This window comes from Podarcis raffonei, chromosome 12, assembly GCF_027172205.1.
Source record: "Podarcis raffonei isolate rPodRaf1 chromosome 12, rPodRaf1.pri, whole genome shotgun sequence".
NCBI classification, from domain to species: Eukaryota; Metazoa; Chordata; class Lepidosauria; order Squamata; family Lacertidae; genus Podarcis; species Podarcis raffonei.
In genome coordinates this window covers 47,701,915-47,729,386 of record NC_070613.1, presented here as the reverse complement: position 1 = coordinate 47,729,386, position 27,472 = coordinate 47,701,915, and the positions used below count along the sequence as shown (strand labels likewise).

The window sequence follows — 27,472 nt, the reverse complement described above, 5'->3', positions numbered from 1 at the left end:
CTTCATTGTCTGCCTCTTACACTTTGAGGAGCACCCCATCACACAGGAAAATGTGGTTGTGTACACATGCCTTTTTACTCTGCACCCAGTGTGTTCCCACCACTGGTTTGGGGGAGAAGGTAAAGGACCCCTGGACGGTTAAGTCCAGTCAAAGGCTACTCTGGGGTTGAGGTGCTCATCTCACTTTCAGGCAGAGGGAGCCAGCGTTTTGTCCACAGACAGCTTTCTGAGTCGTGTGGCCAGCAGGACTAAACCACTTCTGGTGCAACAGAACACTGTGACGGAAACCTGAGCGCACAGAAACACTGTTTACATTCCTGCTACAGCGGTACCTATTTATCTACTTGCACTGGCGTGCTTTCAACCTACTAGGTTGGCAGTTCTGTCACGGTGTCCCGTTGCGCCAGAAGCGGTTTAGTCACGCTGGCCACATGACCCGGAATGCTGTCTGTGGAGAATTGCCAGCTCCCTCAGCCTGAAAGCGAGATGAGCGCCACAACCCCATAGTCACCTTTGACTGAACTTAACTGTCCACGGGCCCTTTACCTCCTTTTTTTTAACCTTTTTTTGGGGGGAGAGCATACCACACAACGTTAACTGCAATCTACACCTACCCAGTTGTGTGTTTTTTTAAAAATGAAATACCGTATTTTTCGCTCGATAACACGCACCTGACCATAACACGCACATAGTTTTTAGAGGAGGAAAACAAGAAAAAAAAATTCTGAATGAAACAGTGGATGTATCATTTTTGTGCTTCATGCTGCGGCCACAGACATGTGATTTGATGGTGAGTTTGGGGTAGCCCAATGCAAAGATCCTGAGGATCCATGTGGATCCATGCTTTGTAACCACGTTTTTGCACCATTGCAGCCCCAGGCAACAGTGGGTGCGTGATTTTTTTGGTGCAGGCTGTAGCCATGGACATGCTATGTGATCTGATGGTGAATTTGGGGTGACCCAATGCAAAGATCCTGAGGATCCATGTGGATCCATGCTTTGTAACCACGTTTTTGCACCATTGCAGCCCCAGGCAACAGTGGGTGCGTGATTTTTTTGGTGCAGGCTGTAGCCATGGACATGCTATGTGATCTGATGGTGAATTTGGGGTGACCCAATGCAAAGATCCTGAGGATCCATGTGGATCCGTGCTTTGTAACCATGTTTTTGCACCATTGCAGCCCTGTTTTTGCATCAGATCATTGCTATGTGATCTGATGGTGAATTTGGGGTGACTCAATGCAAAGATCCTGAGGATCCATGTGGATCCGTGATTGGAACCACGTTTTAAGTAGGGAGGGAAGGAAAAACATAGAAGCGACAAGGAGAGGGGTGTGCAGAGAAGCAGCTGGCTAAGAATGCAGGAGAGGGGTTTTACCGGAGGGAGGAAAGGAAGGCAAAAGTCCCTCCCACACACACAAGCCAGCCAGCTCTCTCTCCCCCCCCCCAACCTGCATGTTGCCTTCGAGTCCCAGACGCACGGAGAGGAATTAGGACGCTCTGCTGCTTTCCACTCTGCTTGCCTGGAGGGGAGGGGTTTTCTCTGCTCTTTGTTCCGTTTGAGCAAACACAGTAAGGAAACAGAAGCGGGTGGGCAGTAAGACCCTGAGGCAGAGCTTCCTCCTTTCAAGGCTTCCCTTCTCCGGACGATTTGATATTTGCCTGATTTTTGCCTTCACTCGCGCTTGTCAGCTCCAGGGACCACACATTCGCTCAATAACACGCACAGACATTTCCCCTTACTTTTTAGGAGAAAAAATCTGCGTGTAATAGAGGGAAAAATACGGTACATGGGGGGTGTTATGTACTGAAGTTCTCACCCTGGGCCAGCAGGGGGATACTGTAGAGAGTTTTCACTCAGGTCCACGTCAGTTATTTTAGGCGGGAAACCCTGGGTTGTTGTTGCTACAATGTTGATAGCTGGCTGCCTATAAAAGCAGGCCGGCTGAGCTGTTTGCTGTTCAGTTTTCTGTTCCAGCTTACAAAATAAAGAGCTGCTTTGGAGAAATCGCTGTGTCGTCTGCCATGTCTACCCACTATTTAACGGGGGGGGGGGCGGTTCTTCCCAACCAGCTTTGCTTCAAACTGGGTAAAGAAGAGCTACATAGCTACATTATAAACCCTACCATCAGGGATTGTGAAGTGGCTGGTTCTGGATGTCAATATGAACAGGCAGTATGCTGTAGTGATAAAAATGAATGCTGTAGTATTTTTACTCTTGGGGAGAGGCACTTGTGAGGTTTTCTAGCCTTGGGTCCTGTGACTGGGTGGCTACCCTAAGCCAGCTTGCCCTGGGGTGGGGGTGGAGGTGCAGTTTTTGACAGTAGCCATGTGTCTGCTCAACCCCATCCTGAGTTCTAGAACCTGCTGTGTGCGTGGTTTGCCGCAGCAAATCCAGCCTGGCCAGGAAACAGACGGAAACCCCCATCCAATTTAATTTCTCTGCTATTTGCTTTTCTCCGTTCTTTTACGCCACCCTGCCATGTGTACTTATCAGAGAGAGAAGGTTGAACTTTATTTAGCATGTCTATTCTCCTCTTGAAAAGGTTACTCTGCTTTTATTTTCGCTGCGTGCCGTGTGCCATGCAGGTGGAAGGACGGGCAAGCCTGCCGGAGAGGTTCTCTGCCACAGTACAGCCGTACCTTGGAAGTCAAATGGAATCCGTTCCGGAAGTCTGTTTGACTTCCAAAATGTTCAAAAACAAATCGTGGTTTTCTGATCGGCTGCAGGAAGCTCCTGCAGCCGATCAGAAGCCGCAGAAGCCCTGTCAGATGTTTGGGTTCCAAAAGAACATTCCCAAACTGGAACAATCACTTCCGGGTTTTCAGTGTTTGGGAGCCAAAACGTCCGAGTTCCAGGGCGTTTGGGATCCAAGGTATGACTGCATTGCCTCCCCTACATTCTCAGCTCCAACCCAATCTAGATACATATATCTAAACCAAACCCATATTGAGTGCAGCTACCCCACTGCACTAGGTCATAGCTGTCAACTTTCAGATTTGAAAATAAGAGATCAGCAGCCTTGAAAATAAGGGATCAGCAGCCTCACCTGGCCTGGGGACAGTCTACGGGATATCTAACAATCTGGGATAGCAGCGGGAAACAGTGCTGGAATAAGGGAATTTCCCACAAAAAAATGGGGAGGTTGACAGCTATGCACTGATTATGGCTGGTCGACACGAGTGTATTTTATTTGATCCAGCCATTAAGCCAGAGGTTCAGTAAGTCAACTATCAATGCTGATGGTGCTGCATTGTTTAATGTCAGGTTGATGCACAGGAAGTTCAGAGCCTTCTGAGGTGATCTGGCTGGCATGCATCAAGAGTCAAGAGGAAAGAACAGAAAGAGAGATGGGGCAGGAAATGGTTTGTGGGGAAAAGGCCCCTACACCAGCCGTCATTGCACCACTGCTCGGAATGGAAGAGAGGGCGGGTGTCCAGTCCTTGCATCCAATGAAATCTGGGCATGTTTGGCGGGGCGTTTAGTGCAGCAAAATCAGAACCAGGCAGAGGGCCTTCTCGGTAGTGATGCCCTCCATGTAGAACACCCTCCCTTCAGAGGTCAAGGAAATAAACAACTATCTGACTTCCAGAAGATATCTGAAGGCAGCCCTGTATTGGGAAGTTTTTAATGTTTGGTGTTTTAGTATGTTCTGATTTATGCTGTGGCTGAGGAAACGTAGCCAGATGGGCGGGGTATAAATAATAAAACTGTTGTTGTTGTTGTGCAAACAGTAACGGAGCAAAAGGAGCAAACAGTATTTTATGTATCGTGGATTTTTGAGGGCATATTTACGGAGATCTTTCATAGATGCCATAGGATATGGTGGCAGGTGCACTTGACACCTCCAGGCCCCTGGCTGGTGACCCAGTTTCAGCTGAATAAAGTCTCGGTTCCTTAGCTGTCCCATTTACCAATACTAAGAAAGGGATGAGAAAGGAGGCAGGATTATACTATGTCGCAAAATGCTTTTGTGAAGGAATGTGAGGATTTTCGATGGGGCAAGGGCAAAAGGGAAAGCTAAGATAAGAATCAGAATGATTAATAATAATAATAATAATAAATAATAATAATAATATATTTGGACCTCACGAATGGTGCTGTGGTCTAAACCACAGAGCCTCTTGGGCTTGCCAATCAGAAGGTCGGCGGTTCGAATCCCCACGACGGGGTGAGCTCCTGTTGCTTGGTCCCAGCTCCTGCCAACCTAGCAGTTCGAAAGCACATCAAGTGCAAGTAGATAAATAGGTACCACTCCAGCTGGAAGGTAAACGGCGTTTCCGTGCGCTGCTCTGGTTTTGCCAGAAGCGGCTTAGTCATGCTGGCCACATGACCTGGAAAAACTGTCTGTGGACAACTGTCTGCCTGTAAAGCAAGATTAGCACCGCAACCCCAGAGTCATCTGCGACTGGACTTAACTGTCAGGGGTCCCTTTACCTTTACGTCGCCTATCTGACTGGGTTGCCCCAGCCACTCTGGGCAGCTACCAACATATAGAAAAACATAATAAAACATTAAAGATCGAAAAGCTTTTTAGTGACTGTTGCCACTAGAATCCAGAAAGGACAAAGGAGATGTAGAAAATCCAACACCAGGAATCTTCAAAAGCCACTCGTACACTTGATATTATTATTTGCGAGCATTCATATACAGATGCCTCAAGAGACCAGCTGACCTTTTGATCTGCACACTAGTTACTGAAGATTACAAAGCCAAAGCTCGAAGCTTAAGAAGCAGAACTTGTCATGTTTGGAGAGATTTTCCTTTTTCTCTCCTATGTACACAGCATTTTCCTATAAACCATTCTTATTATGTGCACTACCATCATCCACGCTCACTCTCAAATCCTTGCCTCTCAAATCCTGCTACTCAGAGTACCACTACGGTCATTCTGCGTCACCTTTCAGAATGAGGAAGTTTCTTGACCTTCTTTCTGTTTACAGACGGGGATTCTACATTCCCTGCCCCTGGTGAGGACCAGGGGCAGGAAGCTCACTAGAAATGCCGTTCAAATGTATTAAGGCCAGCAAAGGCAGTTTGTCAGCTGTGCATCCTGGTTGGTACAGTTAACTATAGAGACAAAAATGCATGCATCAAAATTTGAATGACAGAGCTCAGCAGTACAACTCAAACTATCAATGAGCGCACTCAAAAAAATAAATACACTGAAGCCACCGTGTTTTGGGATTTGGGATAAAATCAAGTATTGAAACCTGTTAAAGCCTAAATATTCTTCTTCTTTTTAAAAAAAATAATTTTTATTAAATTTTCCATTTTAACAATCCAATCAAATTACATTAAGTATTCCAAATTATACAAATACATATCATATAGTCCAAATATTCTGCCAAATTATAAATTTTTGTTGGGGCTTCCCATGCTTCAAGTTCAGTGGGGTTCCAATCATCTTATGTTTCTACTGCCTTGAGTTTCCAATAGTTCCTTCTTTAAATCTTCCTGTTGTTATCCTTCCTTCTTTCATAGCCTCTGAGTTGCTTCCACAGGCGAGTTGAAATAAACAATAATGTGCTTCTGTGTGAAATTTGTATGACTCCCCTTTTTTTTTTTGCAGCTGGTAAGTCTGTTGTTTGCAGAATGTCCTCACACGCTGGTGTTTATGCCAAATCAATCCAAAAGTCCTTCTCTGGTGGCAGACGCCATCTTCACTCAGTTCTGATGAAATAAAATCTGGGTGTTTGCTCATTAATTTTCTCAGACAGGTTGCATCAAACATTAGTCTTTCTAGAGGAGATTTGCCAAATCGGACTTGAAGTACAGAGATAATAACAAATTAAGAGCTCTCCTCCCCCAAGACTATTTATCTCTGCAACTCGTTCTTATCCCATAATGGTGGATCTCAATTAAAGAATGCGTCACATCACCCTTCTCAGAATCTGTCCAAATTTTTTTGGTGTCTCCCCAGCGGCTAACGAGATCCTGCTTCTTTCTAATATCAATATTTGGAGAGTCTTTTATCTTCTTCCAAACGTTTCAAAAAACAAAAGCTTTAGTTATATAGTATTATTATTTCCACACAATTTATATAAACATTCTTTTTTCAGTTTGTGTTCATTTTATTTTTTTCTATAATTGTTCTTAAATTTTCTGTTTTACATTTAAGAATATTCATTTAAACCACCTTAAAATATCAATGACTTCCTATCTTCTCTTTCCATGGTTCATTTTGCATAACATAAATCCCTGCATATTTTACATAAACTAAACCATTCAGTATTCCATTATAACATACATCAACACTTATTTACACTGTTGAATTTATCTTAATGCTGCCAACGTTTTCAAGTGTACACAATTTCCCCTCATATATTCAATAAACATTTTCCAATCTTCTCTAAACGTATGTTCTTCTTTTTCTCTTATTCTATGTGTTAGGTCCGCAAGCTGCGCATATTCCATCAGTTTAAGTTGCCATTCTTTTTAGTTGAGACTTCACTCGTTTTCTATTTTGGGGCTAACAAAGCATGGGCCGTAGCAGTGGCACACATAAAATAACCTTTTTTGACACCCAGGAATTTCCGTCTGAATTATCCCCAACAAAACAGACTCTGATTTTTCTGGGAAAGTACTTTTAAATATTATTTTCAATTCATTATGAATTATTTCCCAATACTCTTTTACCCTTTTACAGGTCCACCACATTTGATAGAATGTTCCCTGAGCCTCATAAATATTCTTCTTTGCTTGAAATCTCTTCCTCTTTCCATTTCTGTGCATATTAGATTCTGGCTGCTAGTTGTTGCATACATTAAAAAATTAGTCAGCTTCTTCGGAACCTCCATCCCAATTTTTTGTTGTTCACGCTTATTTTGCAGGGTTGTGGGGCTCTGCTTGTTGGTGTTTAGTCATTTAGTCATATCCGACTCTTCGTGACCCCCTGGACCAGAGCATTCCAGGCACTCCTGTCTTCCACTGCCTCCCGCAGTTTGGTCAAACTCATGCTGGTAGCTTCGAGAACACTGTCCAACCATCTCGTCCTCTGTCGTCCCCTTCTCCTTGTGCCCTCCATCTTTCCCAACATCAGGGTCTTTTCCAGGGAGTCTTCTCTTCTCATATAGTTTCCTTTCAGGCAGTAAATTTCATATCCACTTTCCATAACTTCAATCACGCATAACATATCAATGTTATGCCCACAGTATAATCTTAACCAACTCATCTTTCGTTTCCCATTCTAATAATTTATACATTTTAGAAACCAGTTTTTCCTTTACTCTCCATTAATCTCATTTCAAAGTCTGATCTTTATAGGACAGAGAACCTAAAGCCCTTCTCTGGTTACCCTTTTAACAGTGTTGGATCCACTGAAGTACTCTTCCTGAACTCATCTGTAATATTAGACCAGGGCCCACAGGGGAGAAAACTGAAATTCTTTCCTATAGGAGTCTCATCCCTTGTCTGAAATTAGAATTGTACCACCACAATAGGCGTACAGGGTGACATAGACCCTGTGACATTTTAGGAGTGGTGTGGGAGTAGTCCACATTGCAAAAATTAGCCTTTGGGGCCTCTAGACAGCCATTTTTTGTTATGCCATGCCCTCCAGGGTAAGCAATGTCTGACTGACACCCACAGCACTATCAAACTTCCACATTTATCTCCAGATCTATGCCACTTCATAATCCAGAATCTTGGCATTCCATCCACAAGCTTTTATCAGAAGCTACAGAAGATGTGCAAGTACAAGGCATATTCTATTGTCAGCTTACCTGTTCAGTAGGTCTTTTGGATGAAGCAGTTGTGAAGAATAGGGAAGAGGTAGCCTGGAGCCATCTGCTATGAGGCTGATAAGCTTTCGGTGCAAAAATCTTAGCTCCTATTGTTAGACCATTCTCACAATTTTGAAAAAAAGGAAACTTCATATAAGGGGGGAGGCAGGAAAACCCAAACTATTTTTTGGGACCTTGACATCCATTCCTTTCAAAGTTAACTTGTGATGCAACTTTTGCAGAGCTAAAAGGCAAGAAAGCACATAGTCCTGGCCTCATATTAATAAGTGAGAAAAGTTTCTTATTATTACGGAAACTAAATAAAACCAGTGCTTTTTAAAAGTATGTATTCACTTGGCTTTGGATAGCCATGAAGAGCTAATCCTGTGAGCAATGGAGATACTACTCAAAACTTTCAGGCATCTTAAATATTTACTATCCATTGTCTTCAGTCTAAAACACCTACAGCGGGTAGCATGTGATACAAAAGCCCTCTTTCCCTCATACTCTGGATTGATGTGGTCCATAGATGATGGACCATCAATAGTCTGGTGGTCAATAAGGCAACTTCCTAAGTTACTATCCATAAACAGTGAAGGCCACATTGAACTGATAGATATAAGCAGAATCCCATTGTTAAAATGTTTGGTAACAAACAGGAAGTTGCAGGCTTTGACTGTAAAAAAAGAAAGAAGTTTGCTTTTGAAACCTGTAGTAGACAGCGCCTGCATGTCTGCAAAGGATCCAGCTGCTGCTATGGGACTGGCAGAAAGGTGCCAAGATCACCTGGTCCAAAGAACAGGTGAAACAAAATATATATTTTTTAAGAATAATTTTTTATTAACCGACCAATCACATCAAATCAAACCAAATTACATAAATTCCAAATTACACAGCCGAATTTTAAATTTTTGTTGGGGGTACCCATATTTCAAGTTCTGAAGGGGATCCAATCAACTTCTTGCTTCTTACTGCTGTTTTAATGTCCACAAATCTAACCTTATGATGTTCACAGTACTATCCAGTCCTTTCTTATTGTTTTTCCACATCTCTTGTTGTTATTTTCATATATTTTTCCTTTTTGTGTGTGACCTCTGATAGTCTCCACAAGCTGGTTAGAACAGTTTGTAATCCTGCGTGGATATTATTTTTTTTATCCAGTAGCCATATCCAGACGTTTTCCATATAACATCACTTTCATACATCAAAACAGTCTTAGCGTCATTAATCTTCACCAATGTGCCTCCTTTCTCAAAACCTCTGAGGAGATTCACCAGGAATGCAGTCTGAAAACAAGTCCGTTCCTCCTCCCGGCTATAAATCCTTTGGCAAGATGGCGACTCCGAATTAATTGCTGCGCTATTCCAAAAGCTCTTATTGCTTCTCAATCTCCATAAAGCATACTTTTGGTTAAAGTTTATCTCCACACAGACCTTAATCATCCTGCTTGGGTCAGTTCAACTGACGATTCTGATGAGGATGGGTTCTTGTAAATCACATAGAAGTAAAAAAAAGTCCCCCCCCCATTCAGTCCCGTTGTCAACATACCCAGCCTTTGATGTATCTTCATCATAAAATATTCCTGTTTCTCCAACCCGTCGTCTTCTTTCAGAGGTCACTTAAATTAGCAGACTTCACTCTCCTTCTTCACTTGAAATATGTGCATTTGCTTCTTTTGTAATTAATTATTCCAAATTGCTGCAGCTAGTGCGCGATCAGAGACAGCGTCCAGGAGAGCCGAGGTCCACACGGGGGCATTCTGCCTAGGGCCCTCACCCCCTTCTTTCGAATTAGGGGGTGATTTATGGGCACAGCAGGCAAGGGCAGTGTTCCCCATTTCCTTGGGGCAACAAGGGAGGCTGCCTACTCCCATAACAGCCTCTTAATTACCGTATTTTTTGCTCTATAACACGCACCTGACCATAACACGCACATCGTTTTTAGAGGAGGAAACAAGGGAAAAAACATTCTGAATGAAACAGTGGATGTATCATTTTTGTGCTTCATGCTGTGGCCACAGACATGTGATCTGATGGTGAATTTGGGGTGACCCAATGCAAAAATCCTGAGAATCCCTGTGGATCCATGCTTTGTAACCACGTTTTTGCACCATTGCAGCCCCAGGCAACAGTGGGTGTGTGATTTTGGGGGGGCAGGCTGTAGCCATGGAAATGCTATGTGATCTGATGGTGAATTTGGGGTGACCCAATGCAAAGATCCTGAGGATCCATGTGGATCCATGCTTTTTAACCACATTTTTGCACCATTGCAGCCCCAGGCAACAGTGGGTGCGTGATTTTTGGGGGGCAGGCTGTAGCCATGGAAATGCTATGTGATCTGATGGTGAATTTGGGGTGACCCAATGCAAAGATCCTGAGGATCCATGTAGATCCATGCTTTGTAACCACATTTTTGCACCATTGCAGCCCCAGGCAACAGTGGGTGTGTGATTTTTGGGGGGCAGGCTGTAGCCATGGACATGCTATGTGCTCTGATGGTGAATTTGGGCTGACCCAATGCAAAGATCCTGAGGATCCATGTGGATCCATGTTTTGTAACCACGTTTTTGCACCATTGCAGCCCCAGTCAACAGTGGGTGCGTGATTTTGGGGGGGGCAGGCTGTAGCCATGGACATGCTATGTGATCTGATGGTGAATTTGGGGTGACCCAATGCAAAGATCCTGAAGATCCATGTGGATCCATGCTTTTTAACCACATTTTAAGTGGGGAGGGAAGGAAAAACACAGAAGGGACAAGGAGCAGGAGAGGGGTGTGCAGAGAAGCAGCTGGCTAAGAATGCAGGAGAGGGGTATAACGGGAGGGAGGAAAGGAAGGCAAAAGTTTTCCCTCACCTACCCACCCAAGCCAGCCAGTGCTCTCTCTCTCTCTCGCTCTCTCTCTCTCTCTCTCCCTCCCTCCTGCATGTTTTCAGCAGCACCGGAGCACAGAGACGACACTCTGCTTTCCCCTCTGCTTGCCTGGAGGGGAGGGCCTTTCCCTGCTCTTTGTTCCGTTTGAGCAAACACAGCAAGGAAACAGAGGAGGGTGGGCAGTAAGACCCTAAGGCAGAATGCAGGAAAGCAGCCGCTTCCTCTTTTCAGGTTTCCCTTCTCCGAGACGCGCGATTTGATTTTTGCCTGATTTTTTTTGCCTCCCCTCGCGCCATTTGGCTCCAGGGACCACACATTCGCTCAATAACACGCACAGACATTTCCCCTTCCTTTTTAGGAGAAAAAATCTGCGTGTTATAGAGGGAAAAATACGGTACCCCATGTGGGCCGGAGAGATGGTATTGTTGGCCATCTTCCAATGCGCCCCTAGTGGCCCCCCAACAGGAGAAACAAAATAAGGTGTTCTGGAAGTCTTAGAGAGCAACTGTTACCTAGCCTTTGGGAATACAGTGGTACCTCGGGTTTCAAACGTAATCTGTTCCGGAAGACTGTTTGAGTTCCGAAACGTTTGAAAAACCGAGGCGCAAAGGGCAGTCTGCCAATTTAATAGAGAAAATTGAGAAAAATAACATATACACTCAGCGGAAGCTGTTAAGACTTCTGAGGCATGTTCAAAAACAGAAGCATTTACTTCCGGGTTTATGGCATTCAAAAACGAAACGTTTGTCGATGGAGACATTCAAAAACCAAGGGACCACTGTACTTCCTTCAAAAAAGGATGCTAGGCCTTGACACAGAACTGTCAGCCAGCAAATGGGGAGGGAAATCAACAGGCTAAACAGTCTTTTCCGTTCAGAATATGGTGGCAGGAATGATCCAGTATTTATTTTCTATTACGTTTATTACAACACATGAAAAAAGGTTAACAGGACACACTGTGGACTAGATAAAAACATTTATCTGGTTATTATCATAGAGCTCCTTGGATCTCCCTAGTCCGTTGCTGCCAGTTCCAACTTTCTAGGTACTCCTCATCTCTCAAAAGGAGCTGGGGAATGAACAACCAAAGGATGGAGGGGACGCAACACTCGGTCCATACCAAGCTCTCCACTGGCCATCTGGGAAAGGATCCCATCCACCTAAATGAAAAGAAAAGGGAAATGGGCAAAAGGTTGCCATTCACAAATGGCACAAATAATACTCTCATTCTGACTCAAGAAAATCACCATTTTATAGTTCAAATCGGGGGAAATAAATACAGTGGTAAATCTGGTTGTGAACGGGATCCGTTCCGGAGGCCCGTTCGCAACGTGAAAAGCCCGCAACCTGAAGCGCCGTAGCTGCACAGGTGCGCGACACGATTTGGTGCTTCTGCGCATGCACGAAGCGCGATTTATTGCTATTGCGCATGTGCGAGCGGCGAAACCCGGAAGTAACCCTTTCTGGTACTTCCGGGTCGCCGCGGGATGCAACAAAAAATGTAACATGAAGCAAATGTAACATGAGATATGACTGTACAGTAAATGAACAAAAGTACAAAGATTCACAAAATGTTTAGGGTTATGCGTCCCCCCAGAAAAAAGCACCAATAATAATAATAATAATAATAATAATAATAATAATAATAATTTATTATTTATACCCCGCCCATCTGGCTGGGTTTCCTCAACCACTCTGGGCAGCTCCCAACAGAATATTAAAAACACGATAAAACATCAAACATTAAAAACTTCCCTAAACAGGGCTGCCTTCAGATGTCTTCTAAACGTCAGATAGTTGTTTATCTCTTTGACATCTGATGGGAGGGTGTTCCACAGGGCAGGCGCCACCACCGAGAAGGCCCTCTGCCTGGTTCTCTGTAACCTCACTTCTCGCAGGGAGGGAACCACCAGAAGGCCCTCGGAGCTGGATCTCAGTGTCTGGGCAGAACAATGGGGGTGGAGACGCTCCTTCAGATATACTGGCCCGAGGCCGATAATCTTATACAGAGAAATTATCCATATAGCTTTCAGCGAATAAGTCGTCCACATCTGCCTCCAAATCAACCTCGCAGAATAAGCATTGCCATTCAGATGGGGCAGCTTTATATTAGCCGAGCCAGATCCTCACATGGGATAAAGGCTCCAGGACGAGGGAAACAGGGAACCCATAAAATCTTTGCTGCATCAGACCAGCCCAGGATCCTGTTTCTCACAGTGGCCAATCAGATGCCTACGGAAAGCCCACAAGTGGGAAGTAAGTGCCACAACACTTTGATTGCTGGGAATCATAAGCAGGGCCGCGAACATTCAAATTTTTTTGGGGGGGGGCAAGTAAGTGGATCAGACCTTTCTCTGAAACACGAAACGTCAAGACTACTCCAGTGCTTCTGCACTTGTCAGGCAACACCACTGCTAATGAAGCTTAACTGCTTAATCTCTGTTGCTAAGCAATCAGAACAACACAAGGTTGACCCCTCCTCCTACCATGGGGGGGTCTCCCAGAGAAGATGATGCTGGATGGATTTTGGGGTGTGTATGTTAAAGCACCTTCCTTGTTTCCACGTTATTTCACTCACTCCCCATATGCACAGTGTTTACAGAATAAAGCTGGCTTTAGTAGGTTTTACTCAGAAGCAATTCCCTTGAAATAAAGAAGGTTTTCTTCCTTCCGAGAAAAAACAACAACGGTGAAATTGCAGCCCCACCACCCCACAATTTTCCATGTCCTCTATCCAGCCGCTACTGTCAACACTGGGCTGTTTGTTGCTAATATACAGTAACCATCAAACAAAAATACAAAAGGTTCGGCAAATGCAACCATAAAATAATTAAACGCCTTATGGTTGCAAGTTAAAATTTCTGTCGATTGCATTTTAACACAGTCTTCTGTTGTTGTTGATCAAGGCGGGCAAATTATTTTGTGTGTATAAATCTTTTGCTGAGAGTGGTGTACCCAGGCACATCTTTGATGATGATGGTGCGTATTTGTATCTTGATTTTCCTCCCAGGAACTCAAGGCCACGGACACTGTCTTCCTCTTCCCCCAAAGCCTGTGTGGTGGGCCTTTTCCTAAGCACCCTCAGCATGGATCAGCTTTTTACCACCTTTCTCGCACCTTGGCTTCTCATCCTGCTGCTGCACAACTGCATTTGTCAGATGGATGCCAGCATTGCTGCCGGGGACTCACCCGCTGGGCATAAGCCTGGTCCTCTTGGGGCTGGTACAGCCTTTTTATCTCAAAGGTCCTGCAGAGCCAGGGGAGGGGGGAAGAGAGATGTTAAGCACTAGGTAAGTGGCAGGATGTAACCTCACTGATCTATCCTAAGCTAACTCCCCTCTACTTAACAACAACCATTTCAAAGCAAAAAAGGGGGGTGGGGGTGGAGAAGAGACTGACTTGCCATTCTGCACACAAGGTCTCAACTTTCTTGTGAAAGGAAGAGGAGCCACTAATAATAATTTAATAATAATTATAATTCATTATTTATACTCCGCCCATCTGGCTGGGCCTCCCCAGCCACTCTGGGCGGCTTCCAACAGGATATGAAAAACGCAAGAGAAATCAAACATAAAAAACTTCCCTAAACAGGGCTGCCTTCAGATGTCTTCTAAAAGTCAGACAGTTGTTTATTTCCTTGGCATCTGATGGGAAGGTGTTCCACAGGGCAGGCGCCACCACCGAGAAGGCCCTCTGCCTGGTTCCCTGTAATCTCACTTCTCACAGAGAGGGAACCTCCAGAAGGCCCTTGGAGCTGGACAACAGTGTCTGGGCTGAACGATGGAGGTGGAGACGCTCCTTCAGGTATACTAAGGCGTTTTCTGATCACTATTCATTTTATCTGCAGGATGTGTGTGAAAATCCAAGCTTCTCCTGGACAATGCACAGCTCTGAAGTACCAGCATTTCTCAAACTCTGCATAGTTCATGTATCTCCCACTGTCCCATCCATCCATCCCCAAAAACCGAAACCAGAGGCACTTGATCGCTTTACTTAAAGAGTCAGGCTCCGTCATATTTCCCCTACATGCATATAGTCTGGAAAAGGCAGCTCTGTGGATTCTCTATTCACCTCCTTCTGTCTTTAGAGACGTCTCCGCCTGCAAGGAATGATGACTGAGACATACTCCCCCGAAGAAGTGTCTGGCCCTGGGACAAAGTAGCCCGGTTTCTTTTCATTTGTATTTGCAGGCATGTTGGACATCTCTTTGGCTCCTCCCTGTTCCTGTGATGGTGAAAGAGGAACGGGTTAAAGGTGGAATGGGGAAGGGGATCCACAGGAAGGAGAGGAGCCAATGATGCCACGCTCCTTATGGGGTCCTTATGGGGATCACATTCATCCAGTGCTTTACCAACTGCACTGGCTCCCGGTGGAGTACAGGGTCAGGTTTAAGGTGCTGGTTTTGACCTTTAAAGCCCTTTGTGGCCTAGGACCCACGTACCTACAGGACCGCCTCTCCTGGTATGCCCCGCAGAGGACCTTAAGGTCCACAAATGACAACACTTTAGAGGTCCCAAGCTGCAAAGTGGTTAGATTGGTCCAGGGCCTTTTCAGTACTGGCCCCGACTTGGTGGAACGCTCTGTCACAAGGGACTAGGGCCCTGCGGGACTAGACATCTTTCTGCAGGGCCTGCAAGACAGAGCTGTTCCACCTGGCCTTTGGTTTGGACTCGGTCTGACCCTTATGTTTCCCTCCCCTTATGGTTTTGATCTATGGGCTACTTTTTAAACGAGGCTGCATTTTAAATTGCATTTTAACCTGTATTTTAAATTGGTCCCCCCCCCATTATGTTTTTATTGTAATTTTACTGGTGTTAGCCGCCCTGAGCCTGGCTCTGGCCGGGGAGGGCGGGGTATAAATAAATTTATTATGATTATTACCTGAGCACACAGCTCTCACAGATGTAGTTGTCGGAGAAGCCATCAGGTACAGGGCTTGTGAGCGGGGTCAGGTGAAAGGGGACAATGTCCTCCCCATCCTGGACGCACACAGAACCTCCGCGGAGCAACAGGGGAGCCCAGCTGGACGCAGGGTGGTACAGCACCATGCCGTGAACCACGCACCAACCATGGATAACATCTAAAAAAAAGAAAAGTAGGGCCGGCTTAACCTTGCCCATCTCGGCAGGCCTGCCTTCACCGATAGTCTTCATTTTTTTTTTTAAGATGATATTTATTAAAAGTTTAACAATTACAAAAAAAGGGGGGGGGAGACAATAAAAAGTTACAATACATCAAAAAATAAAAAGCAAAATAAAAAACAATGCAGCACAACAATAAAAAAACAAAAACATTTAAAAACACACCCAGTATTTCCATATCTTTGTCTTTCATTTACTTGTTTCATCGACCTCCTCACACCTCCCTTTTTTGTATTCTAATTCAATTTAGCTATTTCAGCAAATCCTTTCCATCTTCTTCACTGATATTCTTCAAACCCCGTTCTGCACAGCCTCAGAGTCCTCCCCCCAGTCTGCTTTTGTTTTCAAGACCCCCTTCCTTAAAAACCCCTTCCTTAAAAAACAAGAGCCCCTTCCTTAAAAAACAACAACTAGTCACCTGCTTTCTCTGCAGAGGGCTCAGTTTTTACATCCTTGGCCAGGTCCAGAGGAGGGACTGTCAGAGGGGTCTGGAAGGGGGTGTGTGTGTTAAGAGTTAGTGACAGATCAGCTCCACCCCTTCACTCCCAACTTTATGCTTTCCCTTATCCCCAAAAACCATTCACCCCATTGCTTCCCCATGACTAAAGTAGGAAATTCCCCATTTTTCTTTCTGCTATTTTGGACACTTTATCATATGGTTACCAGATTTTTTTCAATGAATCCGGGGCCCCCTTTTTTTTTTTTTGAAGCTGAGTAGCAACAGGGAGTCAGTAGTGGAGATGGTGAGGCAAAAGTTCCTGGGCCCAAGCACACATGCATATTGTATAAAGGTGCAAAGCCCTTCTTTCGCACCCTGTGAAACACATATGCACAGAGTTTTTTAAAAACTGGGCAACGGCCGCCCACCTGCAACTCCCGAGTCTCCCCCGATCAGTCAAAACAAAGGGGGCGGGAGATCTGTACTGCTGGACGTCCCTGGTTCCCCTTCAGCAGTGGCAGCAGCGGCGGCAGTCAGCAGCCTGGAGCCAGCCTGGTAGCGCAGTTGGCTCTGGCTGGCGTCAGGAGCTGCTTGCTGCCGTGGCGCCCGCCAGTTTGCCTCCGGGAAGTCTCCATATCTTGTGCGCAACACATCATATGGGGACTTCTGGTGGGCGCCATGGCAGCGAGCAGCAAGCAGCTCTTGAAGCCAGCCAGAGCCAACTGTGCTACTAGGCTGGCTCTGGGCTGCTGAGGCTGCCGCTGCCACATTTCCTGGGGACAGATTTGCAAATCCGGGGACTGTCCCTGGAACCAGGGATGTCTGGTAACCCTACTTTTATCAGTCCCTTTCTACTCCCTTCAGCTTTGTTCCACCTCAGAGGTAGGGAACCTTTGGCCTACGGGCCAATCCTGGCCCGCCAGGGGTTCAATTTGGCTTGCAAGGCCATTTCCCCCAAGCCACACCCATCTGTCAATCAGCTGATGTATGGCAGTTGATGGGTAGGTTCAATTCTGCACATGCGGCCAAAACTTTGCTGCCCTTTGGCTTGGTGCTTGCCAAGCCGAGGCCTGCAATGGCACTTGTTCCGAGGTTAACTCCGCAGATGAGCCTGCGGTTCCTTACAATGCACCTTGGAAATCCCACAGAAGGCGTTTTGACAGATGAGCAGGATAACCCACCTGTCAATCATGTAACCCTTCACTGCATTGCTCCTAAAGGTTTAGGTTGCTGCACACTGCCTTGACCTGATGTTTTTCAAGGGGGTGGTTTATAAATATTTTTCCAGATAAAATAAACAAAGTCACAATGACGTCAGGTGCTTGACTGGTGGGATGTCTCAGCCACCAGTCAAATTTGGCCTGTAGGGAGGAATCAGATAAAGATCTTGCCCTAAGAGCCAAGAAGGTTCCTCACCCCATGTTCTACCTCCACTGTTAGAGGCAGTTTGCCTCTGGACACCAGTTGCTTGGAACTGCAGCTTGGGAGAGTGCTATTGGACTCAGATCTTGCTTTCCCATTGACATCTGGTTGGCCATTGAGAACAGAGTGCTGGACAAAATGGGCCTTTAGCTTGATCCAGCAGGGTTCTTATGTTCCATTGCCCTAATTTTCTTATCCCACCCAGAAACCAGGATCTTATTCCTAACATAGACTTGCATTTCCTCACTCCATCCGTGGCTGATCTATGCAGCATATGGATATCTGAGGCCCCACCATCTTTGACCTGGAGCTACTTACCTCAGGATCGTGGAGAGTCACGTCAGTCTTACTTGTTTCTTCTGCTCTCGGCTCAGGGTCTCTGTGAAAGGCTTTCAGCCTTTCCACAAGTTCTGCATTCTGGGCAGTGGGGTGGGGTCGGGGATGGGTGGAGAGAGGGAAATAAGTATGTATTTAACTCTAGATCTGGGCCAGTTCCAGGTTTGAGACATTCCTGGGCAAAGTGGAAGGCTTGCCTGGCAAGAGAGGCTGGAAGCACTGGGAGCTGTTAGCTCCCCACAATGCCACAAATTGGAGGGCGTTGTGGAAAATAAATATGGCAGCTAGTTGTACCTACTGAGGACACTGAGCTGGGAAAAGAGCATACTGTATGTCAGTGTTGGGCTGTGACAGGGCATTCGGCTCCCAACCCAACCAGGTAAATGATGCCAGTCTATTTATCAGGGATCTTTGGGTTAAGAACTATTTTAAAATATATTATTAACAGCTGCAAAGCACAGGTGATTTTCTAAGTGCTGCACATAAGCTAAAATATAAGACAGACCCTGACCACAGATTCATAATTTAACAGACAGAATACCAAAGGAAATAAGGAATAGATAAGAGGAAAGCAACCTTTGGAGTAGCTGCTTATTATTAATTTACTACTCATCTTCCTCACACACATCTGAATGTGTTGTACAAGACACAATAAAAACAACTAAAAGGCAGCAGAAATATTTAAGAAAATAATGTAATGGAGATATATAGCCAAAACCCATTCATCCAGCTGGGAAAGCATGTTGGAAATCAAAATGTCTTTAATTATTAGAAGCTAGATATTACCACAAAATGTATTCTGCCTTAGAATGGCTGCTGCTGCTTGTGAATAGATAGGGCTTCCTGGACTGAGAAAAGATGATTTGCTTCATCACTGTTCGCAATGAGGATTTAACCAAACAGAAATTTGGAAATGTGCAGCCTCTGTTCCCACTTAACTTCCAATAGTGGGATGAGGACAGGGCAGGAAGTTTGGTATGAACTGTGGCAGCGTCCCCTCACCTTCCCTGTAGCACGAAGCCCAAACTTCTTACACCATTGTTGCAATTCCGTCCTTTTCAAGGTGCTGTAATCCAAGGAAGGAGAACCACACGAAGAGTCCCCCTTGATCCTCATTTCTGGAGGAGTCTTGGATGCCAATTTGACAACTCTGCGGCTCTTTCGAGACATCCTAAGCCAAGAGAAAGAGAGAGAAAGAGAGAGAGAAATAGAGGGAAATAGCATAGCGAGCCTCCATCTCTCATTCATGGTGCTGGAGGAGACTCTTGAGAGGCCCATGGACTGCAAGAAGATCAAACCTCTCCATTCTGAAGGAAATCAGCCCTGAGTGCTCACTGGAAGGACAGATCCTGAAGCTGAGGCTCCAATACTTTGGCCACCTCATGAGAAGAGAAGACTCCCTGGAAAAGACCCTGATGCTGGGAAAGATGGAGGGCACAAGGAGAAGGGGACGACAGAGGACGAGATGGTTGGACAGTGTTCTCGAAGCTACAAACATGAGTCTGACCAAACTGCGGGAGGCAGTGGAAGACAGGAGTGCCTGGCGTGCTCTGGTCCATGGGGTCACGAAGAGTAGGACACGACTAAACGACAACAACAAATCTCTCATCCAAGGTGGTCAGCATAAGGCAGCCTTTCTCAAGCTCAAGTCCTCAGATGTTGTTGGACTACCCAACATCCCTAGTTGCATAACCAGCGGTCAGGGGCATAGCCAGGAGTTTTGCTTTGGGGGGGGCAGAGCCGACCTATCTGCAATGTGACTGGTCAGTTAGTTAAGTATTTTTATTTACTGGATCTGTCCCCCCTTCCCCTCTGGCTAGGCCTGTGGTTCCCAACATTGGGCAGACGCCCCACAGGGGGGCAATTTGATTTGGGGGGGCAATTTGAGAATGCGTTATTAACAGTGAATGGCCGTTTAGGCTTCCTCCACGTGAACAGGAGCTCCCGTTTTGAATAATAAGAATTATATGTCACAAGGGAGGGGGTATTAGGATTTTAAAGATGCTTAGGTGGGACATGGCCAAAAAAAAATGTTGGGAACCACCCATGTTAGCAGTCTGGGATGATGGGAACTGTAGTCTAACGATGAGGGTGGCGCTGTGGGTTAAACCACAGAGCCTAGGACTTGCCGATCAAAAGGTCGGCGGTTCGAATCCCCGCGATGGGGTGAGCTCCCATTGGTCGGCCCCTGCTCCTGCCAACCTAGCAATTCGAAAGCACATCAAAGTGCAAGTAGATAAATAGGTACCACTCCGGCAGGAAGGTAAACGGTGTTTCCATGCGCTGCTCTGGTTCACCAGAAGCGGTTTAGTCATGCTGGCTCCCTCCGCCAATAAAGCGAGATGAGCGCCGCAACCTCAGAGTTGTTCGCGACTGGACCTGCCTTGCCCCGCCCTCCGGACCTGGGTCTCCTCATAAGGAAGCTGTTCCTGGAGGAAGAACTGAGGGGAGAGACTCCATCAGGCAATTCCTCCTTCCACCTGTCTTGCTCTCCCCTCTGCTTCTCAATGCGTATTGTATTGTTTTATGTACTGTGGCTTGCCGTTGTTTAATTGATTATAGTTTAGATATTATTGTAACTGTTGAGTGTATTTCTATTTAACTTTTATATGTTGATATTATTATTTTATACTATTCTAATGATTGTTGAATGTGACTTTTTTGATGGAGGTTGCCTATTTCAAAGTTATGTTTTATTATCACATTTTTGTATTGCTTTAGATTGTTATAATATGTACATTTTTTGTTTCTTCAGCTTGTAAACCACCTTGAGTATTGTAAGATAGAAAGGCGGTATACAAATTAAAAATGATGATGATGATGATGGTCAGGGGTCCCTTTACCTTTACCTTTAGGTGGGACATGGCCAAAAAAAATATGTTGGGAACCACCCATGCTAGCAGCCGGGCATGATGGGAATTGTAGTCTAACAACATCTGGGGACCCAAATTTGAGAAAAGTTGGTACCATGGGCACAACCAGGATTTTGTTGTGGGGAGGCGGGCAGAATCTCATATTTGTATTGATTTGTATTGATAGGAAGAAAGGGCAACTGCCCCCTCTTGGCTACGCCCTTGGCTGGTATGAGGCGCCGCTGAACTACAATTCTCACTATCTCTGATCGGTGGAAATGCGAGCCTCACAACACACCAAGAAGGAAGAGCACGTATGCTTCCGCCCCACCAGTCAACTCACCTGGCGCGCGGCGCCGCCTCTCCCTGCGAAACGCTCCGCAGCGGCCGGAACCTCCTTTTTCAAGCAGCGCGCGCTGCCCCGCCCCGCCCGTCAGCTGGCTCCCCCGCTTGACCACGCCCCCTCGCCGCCGGGTTGCCCGCGCGCCTGCGCACTCGCGAGGAGGGCAAAGATGGCGGCGCCCTGCCGGTCCGAGGCGTGAGGGACACACATACACGCGAGCCGCCCCTTGGCTGGAACTCGGGCCCCGAGCCTTCTTATCTCTTTTCTCTTGGGTAAACAAGCTCGGGAGGTCGGGGGGGGGGTTGTTTCACGGTCACGTCTCTAGGCGGCTTGCAATAGACATCACCAAGGAATTTATTATTATTTTTATATTATTATTTTGGGGCGATTTTAAAGTTGCAGTAACTCCTCCCCCCCGACCTTCGTCTGAAACTGGGCTGCGGTAAGGAGGGGGAGGGAAGCGGGGTGTGACAAGATCGTGTGCCCCGTTGTGGTACTGGAAACAAAATTCCTTGGTTGGGATATGCGCTCAAGAGGGGTCCTTTTTTCTTTAAATATGTGTATTCCCGCCCCCACTTGCTAAGCTGCTATTTGGAGCTTGAGGGAGGGTCGCGGGTGTTTAAAACAAAACGAAGCAGATTCCTCAAAGGTGGAAACCTGCTGTGCATGGGATCCTTTTCTCTTCTTTTTTTAAAAAATTTGATTTTTATTAATTTTTCATTAATAACACTCCAATATGGGCCACATTATTACAATATCAAATCATAATACAATTTATAAAGCCGGTTATACATTCCAAATTAAGCAAATTGTGTGACTTCCTGTATTCTGGTCTTCCGGAGATAATCATTCTTAAATCCTGCGCGTAATTTCATATATGATCCAAATATAGCAATTCTTTCTTCTCAGCCACTGGTGTATCGGGATCCTTTGCTCTTCACGTGTGGGGCAGATCCTCTGCAATATAATAATTTATAATAATTTATTATTTATACCCCGCCCACCTGGCTGGGTTTCCCCAGTCACTCTGGGCGGCTCCCAACAGAATATTAAAAACATGCTAAAGCATAAAGCATTAAAAATGTCCCTAAACTGATAAGAGTTTTCCTCCTTGAACCTAAATCTTTCATTTGAGCCTAGGCTTAGCTCATAGAACCTATGTTTCAGTGTTGGAGTTCATCAGCTATCCCTGGAGCCAGTGAATAATAATAATAAGAATTTTGCTATTTATGCCCCATCCATCTTGGCTGCGTTTCCCCAGCCACTCTGGGTGGCTTCCAGCACATATAAAAACGTAATAAAACGTCAAATGTTAAAAACTTCCCTAAACAGGGCTGCCTTCAGGTGTCTTCTAAAAGTTGAGTAGTTATTTATCTGGTTGACATCTGATAGGAGGGCATTCCACAAGGCGGTGCCACCACTGAGAAGGCCCTCTGCTTGGTTCCCTGTAGCTTCACTTCTCGTAGTGAGGGAACTGCCAGAAGACCCTCGGAGCTGGACCTCAGTGTCCAGGCTGTACAATGGGGGTGGAGATGCTCCTTCAGTTATACTGGCCTGAGGTCGTTTAGGGCTTGAAAGGTCAGCACCAGCACTTTGAATTATGCTCGGACACGTACTGGGAGCCAATGTTGGTCTTTCAGGACTGGTGTTATAGGGTCCCGGCAGCCGCTTCCAATCACCAGTCTAGCTGCCGCATTCTGGAGTAATAATGACTTTAATTCAAGAGAGTCCAGTAGCACAGCGAAGATAATGACACACAGTGGTGCGTCTTTGGTTTTTATGGGCTTCACTAGATAGTTAAATTGTAACCCAAAGCTGGTAGCTAGAAATATACATAGGCAAAGAGGGGGAGATCATAAACAGGCCAAAAGGCATTTAAATCCCAGAATCATAGAATTGGAAGGGATCCCAGGGGTTATCTGGTCCAGTCCCCTGCATTCAGGAATCTCAACTACAGTGGTGCCTCGCAAGACGAAATTAATCCGTTCCGCGAGTCTCTTCGTCTTGCGGTTTTTTCGTCTTGCGAAGCACGGCTATTAGCGGCTTAGCGGCTATTAACGGCTTAGCGGCTTTAAGAAAAAGGAAACAAACTCGCAAGAACTCACAAGACGTTTCGTCTTACGAAGCAAGCCCATAGGGAAATTTGTCTTGCGGAACGACTCAAAAAACGGAAAACTCTTTCCTCTTGCGCGTTTTTCGTCTTGTGAGGTACCACTGTACTTCATTTTGCTTTTAAATTGTGTGCCGCCTTTCTATATTACTATACGCAAGGTGGTTTACAGCAACAAAATAAACAACAAAGAACACACTCCCTATTATAATAATCTGATCCTATACAGAAAGTCATAATAAAACGTAAGTTTAAAATGGAACATGTAAAATAAATATTCAATAACCTATTAGAAAATAATACTACACAATAAAATTCTCAAAATATCAGCAAATAATGAAACAGAAATTCACTCTTAACAATTACAGTAAATAATTACTAAACAATAACTGCAAGTCACAATGCCTAAAATACCGCAGTATATTCAAAACCATGTAAAAGGATCAAATTGAGAAACAAAGACACACAACTTATAAAATTATTATTTTTTAATCCCTGAACTCCTCCCTTCCCAGCTGCTTCTGCTGTTCTTAAAGTCATGGCCTGAGAGAGGCTGATGGCTCAGCTGGACTTGATTGAGGGTTGGGGTGGCAAGGCTCTTTCTTTGCATTTCCTCGCTGAGGAAGCTGACTTCTGCTGAATTATTTTAGAGTACTTCTGTAGGTTTTCTTTTGCTGGGACTTTTCCAAACAACTTCCAGCCAGGAGCACTGTGGACAGCAAGTTTTGAGTTCAATGACTGATGGCCAGCCAACCTCTGCTTAAAAGCCTCTAAGGGAGGAGAGCTCACAACCTCCCAAGAGAGTCTGTTCCATTGTCAAACAGCTCTTTGCTGTTCAAAAGTTCTTCCTGATGTTTAGTCAGAATCTCCTTTCTTGTAACTTGAATCCATTGGTTGGTGTCCTACCCTCTGGAGCAGGAGGAAACAAGCTTGCTCCATCTTCCATGTGACATTCCTTTAGATATTTGAAGATGGCTATCATATCTCATCTTAGTCTCCTGTTATGCAGGCTCCTCTTATCCAGGCTTTCACCTGTATTGCTTTACTTTAAAGAATAAAGACACATCAGTTTAATTTTCAGATAGGTTTCCCATAATAAAATAGAAATAACACTGGCTATATGCTGTCATACAGCAGCAAACAATATCACGGTTCCGAACAATAAGACTCAAAATTCATTTTCTTGCCTCTGCAATCTTAGAGAAGTTTTCATGTGCCTCTTAAAAGCACAGAGGAATGCAGCCTCATCAGTCTATTGAGCCTACTGTTGCCGTTAAATGTGATTGTTTTCACTTCTAGAAGCCTTAAGAAAGGTTAACACTGTTTTGTTAAAATAGAGAACAAGGCTGCTGGTTATCACAATTAAGTTAGGATCATTCCTTTTTTTTTTACAGGGCTTTCAACAAAAGCTGCAAAATGTGGTTCATTTACCATAGATGTCTCATGTGCCCCAAACACTGGAGAAGACAATTACATGGATCATTCAGCCCAGTTAAGTGGGAGAAAGGGCTAATTCCAAGATTCATTCGGTCCATATTCAGTGAAACCGGGAAGTGGGAAACAAGCTATAAAGTGGAAACTAGGAAGGAAGTTGAAAGCTGGTGGCGTTCCAGAATAAAGGAGCAGTTCGACCAAACTTCAGAAATAGATGTAAGGATTATGGCAAAATTGAACATGCGCTCTTGAATTCCTTTTGTCCCTCTGTATTAGGTGCGTTAGGAAAGTTAATGGCCGTATCCTGCAGCACAGCTAAATGGACTTAGGATTTCGCCCATTGCATTAAATATAATAGCATATTACCTGCTTCTCAATGGAGTTGAGTTAAATTAGGAGAACTTGTAATTTAATAAACAAAGATTACTGCTCATAAGAAAGGCCACATTCTTTTTCGTTGCTATTTTCTGATTTGCTGGTTAAAGTGCAGTCCTACTTTAAAGATTTTTTTAAAAAATGGGGGTTAAAGACAAAAGCGTGATTTGTAAAAAAAATTAAATATGGTTTAAAATTAAACTGTTTTTGTTCCAAGTTCTATCTTTCAGACTTTGATTTTGCTTATGATTTTGTCTAGAAATCAAGGCCAAAGTTTTATGTCCTGTCAATGTTTCCATATCCTTCTGGGAAGCTGCATATGGGCCATGTTCGAGTCTACACCATAAGCGACACGATAGCACGGTTTCAGAAAATGAGAGGATTTCAGGTATCTGTTAACTATTGACATTTGTTTGGATAATATTTCAGGTGCTTGGAAATGAGTGGTCTGTTGCTTTTGAGGACAGTCAAAACACACGTAGGAACAGGCCGAGCCTCAAACCTTTATTTAATGACAGCTAATCACAAAGCACAAATTGAGAGGACCTTAACCAGATTATAATGGAATTAGGGGCTGTGTTATAAGTAATTATTCAGCATATTCCCCACTTCAGATTGCTTCTGGTGTTCTCTGCCTCTCTGCTCCACTCTGGCCCTTTCTGCTAAAAGTAGCATACTTATCCTAATATACATCAACCTGGGCATATAACAAATACTTCTTCCTCGTAGGTAAGGTAAAGGTAAAGGTACCCCTGCCCGTACGGGCCAGTCTTGCCAGACTCTGGGGTTGTGCGCCCATCTCACTCGAGGCTGGGGGCCAGCGCTGTCCGGAGACACTTCCGGGTCATGTGGCCAGCGTGACATCGCTGCTCTGGCGAGCCAGAGCCGCACACGGAAACGCCGTTTACCTTCCCGCTAGAAAGCGGTCCCTATTTATCTACTTGCACCCGGGGGTGCTTTTGAACTGCTAGGTTGGCAGGCGCTGAGACCGAGCAACGGGAGCGCACCCCGCCGCGGGGATTTGAACCGCCGACCTTTCAATCGGCAAGCCCTAGGCACTGAGGCTTTTACCCACAGCGCCACCCGCGTCCCATACGTCCTCGTAGGTAGTGCCTGATTAAAAACCTGTACAATTTGCAAACTTGCCGTATTTTACAACTAACTGGCACAAGAGGGAGAACAGACAAAGCAGGAGAAGGGTGGCTTTGCACCATCCCGGTTCCTGCATGGTCTGCTCTCCCAGCCGGCAACAGCGTTTATTTGCACTGCAATAGTTGCTTGACGTGTGCATCATCTGGCTGCAGGTAACAGTGTTGTTGTCATTTGTAGTGGGGGGTTAGTGTGTAATTACTAGCCAAGTGAATGCAGCCAAGGGAACAGCAGCCCTGCTGCAGGCAGCGAGGTCAGCCACTTTGGGGAGATGCAGGGGCAAAGGTGCTTCGTGCTGTCAGGCTATAGAACTGTAGGCTAGGTGCTGCTTGAGACAGTCCTGTGACTCTCAACCAGGGTGAGAGCCTGGTTGATGGAAAACTTGGTTTGCTGGAATTCCCCCTGAGTGTGAGAGGTAGGGGGAAGAAATCTTGACTTCTTTGGGAGCATCGAACTGTTTGGACTATTGCTTCCTGCAAAGAGAGGAGCTAAGCAGGAGCAAAGGAGCTGGGTGCAGTAGCACAAAGGAAATTGTAATTTATGCAAGACAGGAGCCATAGCTTAGCACAGGGGTCAGCAAACTTTTTCAGCAGGGGGCCAGTCCACTGTCCCTCCGACCTTGTGGGGGGCTAGACTGTATTTTGGGGGGGGGGAATGAATGAATTCCTATGCCCTATAAATAACCCAGAGATGCATTTTAAATAAAAGCACACATTCTACTCATGTAAAAACCCCAGGCAGGCCCCACAAATAACCCAGAGATGCATTTTAAATAAAAGGACACATTCTACTCATGTAAAAACACGCTGATTCCCGGACCGTCCGAGGGCCAGATTTAGAAAGTGATTGGGCCGCAAGGATTAAGGTCTTCTGGGAGATGATCTATAATGAAATTAAGAAGGTTCTTAAGTGTACCTTTCATAAGAAACCAGAGGCTTTTCTCCTGGGCATGGTAGGCCAATTGGTGTTAAGGAAAGATAGGACGTTTTTTATGTACGCTACAACAGCAGCAAGAGTTCTTTTAGCAAAGTATTGGAAGACACAAGTACTACCCACGCTGGAAGAGTGGCAGACGAAGGTGATTGACTATATGGGACTGGCTGAGATGACGGGCAGAATCCGTGACCAAGGAAAAGAGACGGTGGAAGAAGATTGGAAGAAATTCAAACTTTACCTTAAGAACTGTTGTAAAATTAATGAGTGCTAAAATGTCATGGGTAAGGTAAAACAGATTTGCAGCGGTAAATGATTGGGTAAGAGAAAAAGGATTAAAGA

General features: G+C 45.2%; 2 protein-coding genes across 3 annotated transcripts in view; one reads left to right on the top strand and one right to left on the bottom strand.

Annotated features, from left to right (window-relative positions):
- Window positions 1-11,468: 11,468 nt before the first annotated feature.
- The window catches only part of LOC128424059 (uncharacterized), a 155,340-nt gene continuing 139,336 nt past the window's right edge, over window positions 11,469-27,472 (bottom strand). Inside the window, exons 2-8 of the mRNA XM_053409841.1 lie at window positions 18,937-19,105; window positions 17,917-18,015; window positions 16,156-16,225; window positions 15,478-15,676; window positions 14,668-14,820; window positions 13,786-13,843; window positions 11,469-11,756 (exon numbers count right to left, since the gene is read on the bottom strand). Coding sequence (XP_053265816.1) covers window positions 11,649-11,756; window positions 13,786-13,843; window positions 14,668-14,820; window positions 15,478-15,676; window positions 16,156-16,225; window positions 17,917-18,015; window positions 18,937-19,104 — 855 coding nt within the window. The 5' untranslated portion in view covers window position 19,105 and the 3' untranslated portion in view covers window positions 11,469-11,648. The remainder of the gene's footprint in view (window positions 11,757-13,785; window positions 13,844-14,667; window positions 14,821-15,477; window positions 15,677-16,155; window positions 16,226-17,916; window positions 18,016-18,936; window positions 19,106-27,472) is intronic.
- LARS2 (leucyl-tRNA synthetase 2, mitochondrial) overlaps window positions 21,297-27,472 on the top strand; it is a 73,103-nt gene continuing 66,927 nt past the window's right edge. The window contains exons 1-3 of one of the 2 annotated variants that reach the window (XM_053409826.1): window positions 21,297-21,401; window positions 24,634-24,889; window positions 25,308-25,436. In XM_053409826.1, coding sequence (XP_053265801.1) covers window positions 24,656-24,889; window positions 25,308-25,436 — 363 coding nt within the window. In that variant the 5' untranslated portion in view covers window positions 21,297-21,401; window positions 24,634-24,655. Of the gene's footprint in view, window positions 21,402-21,551; window positions 21,572-24,633; window positions 24,890-25,307; window positions 25,437-27,472 lie in introns of those variants that run through there. The other variant, XM_053409830.1, reaches the window with a different exon arrangement.